At 39.3% G+C, this 9,187-nt stretch overlaps 1 protein-coding gene across 1 annotated transcript in view; it reads left to right on the forward strand.

Annotated features, from left to right (window-relative positions):
- Window positions 1-8,189, forward strand: part of SH3BGRL (SH3 domain binding glutamate rich protein like) — a 103,884-nt gene extending 95,695 nt beyond the window's left edge. Inside the window, 1 exon segment of the mRNA NM_001131128.2 lies at window positions 6,844-8,189. Coding sequence (NP_001124600.1) covers window positions 6,844-6,876 — 33 coding nt within the window. The 3' untranslated portion in view covers window positions 6,877-8,189.
- Window positions 8,190-9,187: the final 998 nt, after the last annotated feature.

Here is a 9,187-nt window from a genome sequence, read left to right on the forward strand (position 1 = left end):
ATGGAGAGAACTGGAGATTACTATTTTAAGTGATATAAGCCAAGAACAGAAAGACAATTACCACGTTCTCACTTATTTGTGGATCTAAAAATCAAGCAATTGAACTCATGGCGATAGAGAATAGAAAGATGGTTACCAGAGGTTGAGAAAGGTAGTGGGAGATTGAGAAGTGGGGATGGTTAATGGCACAAAAAACAGAAACAATGAGTAAGGTCTAGTATTTGATACCAAAACGTGAGGACTACAGTCAAAAATAAATTAATTGTATACTTTAAAATAACTAATAATATAATAATTATGTTGTTTATAATACAAACAATACATACTGGAGTTATGGATACCCCATTTACCCAGATGTGATTATTATCCATTACATGCCTGTATCAAAACATGTCATATACCCCACAAATATAAATATACCTACTGTGTACATACAAAAATTCAAAATAAAAAAACACAACAAAATACTGGCTACGTAGCAATGTTAGGTCCTTAGAGGAAAAAGGATTTCATGTTAGGTCATTTTTTCATTATTATACAACTGCTTCTCCAACTATGTATGCTATGTCTTTGAGGGGTCTTAGTATAAATTATTTTTTGAGTTATGTGTAGAAACTCTTGAAAGCTTGTTCTATAAAATGAAGCAAGACGCATACTGTGACTTTAAGACATATTCATTTTGACATCTAAACACTATTAAAGCTTCAAAAGAACTTAGGGACTTTTCCTTTTTTGACTAGGCATTTACAAAGGTGAATGTATTAGTTCATTCTCACACTGCTATAAACAACTACCCGAGACTGGGTAATTTATAAAGAAAAGAAGATTAATTTACTTACAGTTCCATAGGGTGTGAAGCAGGCATGGCTTGGGAGGCCTCGGGAAACTTACAATCATGGTGGAAGGCAAAGGGGAAGCAAGCACATCTTCACTTGTTGGCAGGAGGGGTGGAGTTAGGTGCTACACACTTTTAGAGAAGCAGAAATAAGGGGATGGTGCTAAACCATTAGAAACCACCCCCCATGATCCAATCAGCTGTCACCAGGCCCCTCCTCCAACAATGAGAATTACAATTTGACATGAGATTTGGGTGGGGATGCAGAGCTGAACCATATCATCATGCCTCTGGCCCCTCCCAAATCTCATGTCCTTTTCACATTGCAAAATACCGTCATCTCTTCTCAACAGTCTTCCAAAGTCTTAACTCCTTTCGGCATTAACTTAAAAGTCCAAGTCCAAAGTCTCATTTGAGATGAGGCAAGTTCCTTTTTCCTATAAGCCTGTAAAATAAAAACAAGTTAGTTACTTCCAAGATACAGTAGGAGTACAGGCATTAGGTAAATGCTCCTATTACAAAAGGGGGAAATTGGCCAAAACTGACAAAATTGCTCTATGTAAGACTGAAACCAAGTAGGACAATTATTACATCTTAAAGTTTCAAAATAATCTTCTTTGACTCCATGTCTCACATCCAGGGCACGCTCATGCAAGGGATGTGATCCCAGGGCCTTGGGCAGCTCTGATCCTGCAGCTTTGCAGGGTACAGCCTTGGCAACTGCACTCATGGGCTGGTGATGAGTGCCTGTGGCTTTACCAGGTCCACGGTGCAAGCTGTGAGTGGATCTACCATTCTGGGGCCTGGAGGCAGTGGCCCCTTTCTCACAGTTACACTAGGTAGTACCCCAGTGTGGCCTCTGTGTGGGGGCTCCAACCCCACATTTTCTCTCAGCACTGCCCCAGTAGAGGTTCTGCATGAGGGCTCCATGCTTGCAGCAGACTTCTGCCTGGACATCCAGGTATTTTCCTACATCCTCTGAAAGCTAGGCTGTGACTCCCAAGCTTCAACTCTTGCCCGCTGTACACCCACAGCCTCAACACCATGTGGAAGTCCCCAAGGCTTGTAGCTTCCATCATCTGGAGCAGTGGCCTGACACATATCTGAGGCTCTTTTAGCCATGGCTGTAGCTGGAGTGGCTGGAACATGAGTTGCCATATCCTGAGGCTGCACAGAGCAGTGGAGCTCTGTGCCTGTCCCACAAAACCATTTTACTATTCTAGGCCTCTGGGCTTTTGATGGCAGGGGCTGCCATGAGGGCCTCTGAAATGCCCTGGAGGCATTTTCTTTATTGTCTTGGCTATTAACATTCAGCTCCCTTTACTTATGCAAATTTCTGCAGTCAGCTTGAATTCCTTCCCTGAAAATGGGTTATTATTTTCTACCATATGGTTAGGTTTCAAATTTTCCAAACTTTTATTCTCTGCTTCCCTTTTCAATGTAAGTTGCAATTCCAGACCATTTCTTTGTGAATGTATATGAGCTATGCTGTTAGAAGCAGCCAGGCTACATCTTGAACACTTTGCTCCTTAGAAGTTTCTTCCACCAGAGACCCTAAATCAGGGATGTCCAATCATTTGGCTTCCCTGGGCCACAATGGAAAAAGAAGAATTGTCTTGGGCCACACATAAAATACAATGACACTAGTGATAGCTGATGAACTAAAAAAAATTGCAAAAAAAAAAAATCTCATAATGTTTTAAGAAAGTTTATGACTTTGTGTTGGATCACTGATATGGTTTGGCTCTGTGTCTGCATCCAAATCTCGTCTTGAATTGTACTCCCATAATTCCCACGTGCTGTGGGAGAGACTCAGTGGGAGATAATTTGAACCATGGGGGCAGTTTCCCCCATACTGTTCTAGTGGTAGTGAATAAGTCTCATGATCTGATAGATTTGTCAGAGGTTTCTGCTTTTGCATCTTTCTCATTTTCTCTTGCTGCCACCATGTAAGAAGTGCCTTTCTCCTCCCCCATGATTTTGAGGCCTCTTCAGCCATGTGGAACTGTAAGTCTAATTAAGCATTTTTTTTTTTCTTCCCAGCCTCGGGTATGCCTTTGTCAGCAGGGTGAAAACAGACTAATACAGTAAATTGGTACCAGCGCAGTGGAGTGTTGCTGAAAAGATACTTAAAAATGTGGACGTGGCCAGGTGCGCTGGCTCATGCCTGTAATCCCAGCACTTTGGGAGGTCGAGGCAGGTGGATCACTTGAGATCAGGAGTTCAAGACCAGCCTGGCCCACATGGTGAAACCCTGTCTCTACTAAAAATACAAAAAGTAGCTGGGCATGGTGGCATGTGCCTGTAGTCCCAGCTACTTGGGAGGCTGAGGCAGGAGGATCACTTGAACCAGGGAGGTGGAGGTTGCAGTGAGCCGAGATTGCACCATGGCACAAAAACCTGGGTGATAGAGTGAGATTCCATCTCAAAAAAAATGTGGAAGTGACTTTGTAACTGGGTAACAGGCAGAGGTTGGAACAGTTTGGAGGGCTCAGAAGAAGACAGGAAAATGTGGGAAAGTTTGGAACTTCCTAGAGACTTACTGAATGGCTTTGACCAAAAGCTTGATGGTGATACGGACAATAAGGTCCAGGCTGAGGTGGTCTCAGATGGAGATGAAGAACTTGTTGGGAACTGGAGCAAGGTGACTCTTGATATGTTTTAGCAAAGAGACTGGTGGTATTTTGCCCCTGCCCTAGGGATTTATAGAACTTTGAACTTGAGAAAGATGGTTTAGGGTATCTGGTGGAAGAAATTTTGAAGCAGTAAAGCATTCAAGAGGTGACTTGGGTGCTGTTAAAGGCATTCACTTTCATAAGGAAAGCAGAGCATAAAAGTTTGGAAAATTTGCAGCCTGACAATGTAATAGAAAAGAAAAGCCCATTTTCCGAGAAGAAATTCAAACTGGCTGCAGAAATTTGCATAAGTAATGAGGAGCCAAATATTAATCCCCAAGAAAATGGGGAAAATGTCTCCAGGGCATGTCAGAGGTCTTCGCAGCAGCCCCTTCCATCACAGGCTCAGAGGCCTAGGAGGAAAAAATGGTTTTGTGGTTCAGACCCAGTGTCCACATACTGTGTGCAGTCTAGGGACTTTGTACCCTGTGTCCCAGCCACTCCAGCCATGACTAAAAGGGGCCAAAGTACAGCTTGTGCCATGGCTGTGGTGGGCACAAGCCCCAAGCCCTGGCAACTTCCACGTGGTGTTGAGCCTGTGGGTGCACAGAAGTCAAGAATTGAGGTTTGGGAATCTCTGCCTAGATTTCAGAGGATGTATGGAAATGCCTGGATATCCAAGCAGAAGTTTGCTGCAGAGGTGGGGCTCTCATGGAGAACCTCTGCCAGGTCAGCGCGGAAGGGAAATGTGGAGTTGGAGCCCCCACACAGAGTCCCTACCGGGGCACCACCTAGTAGAGCTGTGAGAAGAGGGCCACTGTCTTTCAGACCCCAGAATGGTAGATCCACTGACAGCTTGCACCATGTGCCTGGCAAAGCTGCAGACACTCAACACCAGTCTGTGAAAGGGTCTGGGAGGGAGGCTGTACCCTGCAGAGCCAGAGGGGCAGAGCTGCCCAAGACCGTGGGAACCTACCTTTTGCATCAGTGTAACCTGGATGTGAGACATGGAGTCAAAGGAGATCATTTTGGAGCTTTAAGATTTGACTGCCCTGCTGGATTTTGAACTTTCATTGGGCCTGTAGCCCCTTTGTTTTGGCCAATTTCTCCCATTTGGAACATCTGTATTTACCCAATGCCTGTACCACCATTGTATCTAGGAAGTAATGAACTTGCTTCTGATTTTACAGGCTCATAGGCAGAAGGGACTTTACTTGTTTCAGATGAGATTTCAGACTGTGGATTTTTGGTTTAATGCTGAAATGAGTTAAGACTTTGTGGGACTTTTGGGAAGGCATGATTAGTTTTGAAATGTGAGGACATGAGATTTGGAGAGGCCAGAGGTAGAATGATATGGTTTGTCACTTTGTTCTCACCCACATCTCATCTTGAGTTTTATTTCTATAATTTTCACCTGTTTTGAGAGGGACTCGTTGGGAGATAGTTTAAATCATGAAGGCAGTTTCCCCCATACTGCTTTTGTGGTGGTGAATAAATCTCACCAGACCTGTTGGTTTTATCAGGCGTTTTCACTTTTGCATCTTCCTCATTTTCTCTTGCTGCCTCCACTTAAGAAGTGTCTTTCACCTTCCGCCATGATTCTGAGGTCTCCCCAGCCATGTGGAACTCTAAGTCCAATTAAACCTCTTTTTCTTCCTAGTCTTGGGTATGTCTTTATGAGCAGCATGAAAACAGACTAATACAGCCACATTCAAAGCTCTCCAGGGCAGCATGCAGCCCACAGACCACAGGTTTGACAAGCTTGCCCTAAATCATCTCTCTCAAGTGCAAAGTTCAACAGATCCCTCGAGCTGTGGCACAGTGTCACCAGTCTCTTTGCTGAAGCACAGTAGTTGTGACCTTTACTCCAGTTTCAAATAAGTTCTTCATCTTCATCAGAGACCACTTCAGTATGGACCTTATTGTCCATGTCACTATCAGCATTTCGGTCATAACAATTTAACAATTCTCTAGGAAGCTCCAAACTTTCCATCATCTTTCTGCCTTCTTCTGAGCCCTCCAAATTGTTCCAACATTTCCTCCAAAGTTGCTTCCACATTTTCAGGTATCTTTATAGTAATAGCCCACCTCTGGTACCAATTTTATATATTAGTTCATTCTTACACTGCTATAAAGAACTTTTTGAGATTGAACAATATATAAAGAAGAAAGAGGTTTAATTGACCCACAGCTCCAAAGACTGTACAGGAGCCATGGCTGGGGAGGCCTCAGGAAACTTACAATCATGGCAAAGGGTGAAGGGGAAGGAAGCGCGTCCTCGCATGGTGGCAGGAGAGAGAGGGAGAGGTGCTACAAACTTTTAGACAAGCAGCAGTAGGAGGATGATGCTAAACCATTAGAAACCGCCCTCATGATCAAATATCCTCCCAGCAGGCTGCTCCTCCAACACTGGGAATTGCAATTTGACATGGGATTTCAGTGGGGACGCAGAGCCAAACCATATCACTGAGTCAGTAGTATATTTCATTATTTTTTTAAGGTAGTATATGTCATTTTTTTTCATTACTTTTTCAAAGTATATTTGAAGAATGAATTTTGGTGTCATTTCATATTTTCTTCTTTCCTTTACTTTTGCCTTTTTTTGGGTAAAAATCTAGTGTCTCTTTTAGCTTTTCTCACTTCTTTTGCATGTAATACTGGGACTCATTTGGACAGCATCAGTCCTCCTGAGACTGTCAAGTATTGATTTAGTGACAGGTGTTTAGAATGATGTTGTCTACCACGCTTGATTTCTACAACTTAAGTCTGATGTTTCCTTTTCTGGAGTCAATCTTGCCACCCATCTTTAGTTCAACAAACTTTCCTTGAAGTTTATTTTGTGTCCAGTATTATGTTGAGCACCAGAGCACACATGTAGGTCAGAGTTCCTATGCTAGAGGTGAGTACCTCACTATACAGAGGAGAAGGAAGAAAACCTGATTTTTTGGTGTGTATTTTATCATAAAACATGAAAACTACAATATTTTAATGGACAGCACATTTTCTAAGTAATTTAAACCTTAATTAACCAAAACTCAACTGATTTTAAACTTAAGTAACCATGTTTTTGTATACTCAATTTTCATGAAAAAATCACACAAAAAGGAAACTAGCTGACTATTTTTAAGTAAAATATCAATTATAGCTGTATATCACTTGCTTTCATGGAAGTATTCCAAATCATTAGGAATGATTAGGTAGTCTTTTTGTATATCTGTTTCTAGAAATCTGTTTGTATTATATAGTTTTTCTATTAAGAACTTTTTAAGAAATCTCTTCTGGGGGCTTTTGTTTCTTCTTAGTAGTTGGAACTAATGTGGTCTAACTAAAATACACATGCGTGTCTGCTCTGTGATGTTTAAACTTATCTGTTTTGTTTGTTTTTCATTTCAGGAAGCAGAAGTGCAAGCAAAGCAGCAAGCATGAACCTTAAGCACTGTGCTTTAAGCATCCTGAAAAATGAGTCTCCATTGCTTTTATAAAATAGCAGAATTAGCTTTGCTTCATTAGAAATCGGCTTAATGTTGAAATAATAGATTAGTTGGGTTTTCACATGCAAACATTCAAAATGAATACAAAATTAAAATTTGAACATTATGGTGATTATGGTGAGGAGAATGGGATATTAACATAAAATTATATTAATAAGTAGATATCATAGAAATAGTGTTGTTACCTGCCAAGCCATCCTGTGTACACCAATGATTTTACAAAGAAAACACCCTTCCCTCCTTCTGCCATTATTATGGCAACTTAAGTGTATCTGCGGCTCTACATTAAAAAGGAGAAAGAGAGATAACCTGTTTCTCATTCCTAAGTTGCCTCGTTAATTTTCGTGAACAAGAATATGTACCTTTTTGATGCTATATTATTGTGATTAAAAAGTACTTGCAGGTAATGTTTATGATACGTTAAACATTGTAATTTCCTATCGTAATTATAACATTCCCATTCTTTTGTAGATGAAACTTCTACATATTGAACCACAGATTTTCTGAGCTTCTAAATGTAGCCTCTCGTTGCACATTTCAGTGATCAGAACAGATATCTTTCTACACGCACAAAAGCAATAGATTCATTCAGTGGACAAGTTCCTTGTTTATCTACACAGCTATGATGGAATGATATATCCAAGTTCCTTGCCTCAGTGAAATATGCATATGTATATCATGAAAGTGGGATGCCAAGTAAGCTTAAAATGGCATTATCTAGCAAAGAGATTAGACTTTTAAATAACTCTTATAAAACAGATTGGCGATCATTTCCCAAGATTGGTTTCCCTTTTTTGCTAAAACAAATCTTAGTAGTTTTGCCCGTTTAAAACAACTCACAATCGTAAATGCTACTATTCCTAAGATATCTTACCTTTTTATTTCAGTTTAGCCATGTATTGTATGAGTGTATTAGTCTAAGCAGTGAGAATCTTTTCTGTGCCTCTATTCCAGCAAAAAGTAGAAGTATCAAATAAAAAGGGCAACTTTTAAAATATTAAGTCTGAAGACTTCTAAAAAGACAAGAAACATGGCCTAAATAACCAACATAGATTTATATAGTTAGTTTCACACTACTTCATTACCAAAAGCAAACACCTCTTACTTTAAACTACATTATCATATGTATCTATTGTATGCTGGTCTTTACTTTTTGCCAAAATCAACATATAATGAAGAGATGCCTTTGTTTCATGAGATTCAAACTTGATGCTATGCTTTAAAATAAACTCAGTACTTTTAGAAACATAACTTATGTGTTCTTGGAGTTTATATAATAGTAATTTTAGATGAGTAATATCTTTTTTTAGAGGGTTGGGAATGCAAAAAGAGAAAATAGCAGAAAGAAAAAGCTTTGAATGCAATTCAAGGTTTTTGTTTTCTACATTTTCTTTTTAGGGCTTTTAATCTCACAATACACATGAGGTCAAACGAACAATTTTATTGGGTTTACAAAAATACGGCATAAAGAACTCTAGAGAAATCAGGGTGCTTCGTAATACATTTTTTTAGTCAATATTTTCTCCTAAGCTTTATTAAATGTTGCTGATGATACTTGGAATATTTTATGTGGTCATTTTCACTTTTATTTTAATGTCAAATAAGTTAACACTGACAAAACAGGCATTCTTTAAAAATAGATGTATTTTTTGCCATGTTTATATAATTTAAAATGAACATAGTATATTAAAGTAAAATGTTGAATTGAGTCTTCCTAAACTGAAATATTTTATTTTGTCAGCTGAGAAATATGTTTTGTAGATACAAAAATGCAAGTGAAATTCTGAATATGAAGGTGAGTTTTATTTAAAAAAATCTTCCAAAATATTTGGCTGGAAAATATAATCTTTGCCACTTGTTATATTACATTCAGATTGTTTCTGTTTGTAAATCAGACTTGTTTATTTGTTATGTTCAGTTATTGAGCTGGTTTTTTCTTGGGAATATTTGACTCTCAGGAAGATTTTCATTTTCACCAAACAATGCAAATTGGATGTCGATTGCATTGTTAAATGTCAACATTTCTTTGGGACTCTGTGTGTAGGGGTAAACAGAATTTTAAAATAGAAGTTGTTAATTACTTGCTTGGGAAAGTTTAAACACAGAAAATGTTAGTGAAGTCAGATTTCACTGCACATATTCCATTCATTCAGCAAAAGGAAAAATGAGGATTCACATGGATTTTATTACCCAGTTGTGGATGCTGAAAAATATTGAAAGGTTGACATTGGTCTAATCTTTTTAAT

This window comes from Pongo abelii, chromosome X (assembly GCF_028885655.2).
Source record: "Pongo abelii isolate AG06213 chromosome X, NHGRI_mPonAbe1-v2.0_pri, whole genome shotgun sequence".
Taxonomy (NCBI): Eukaryota; Metazoa; Chordata; class Mammalia; order Primates; family Hominidae; genus Pongo; species Pongo abelii.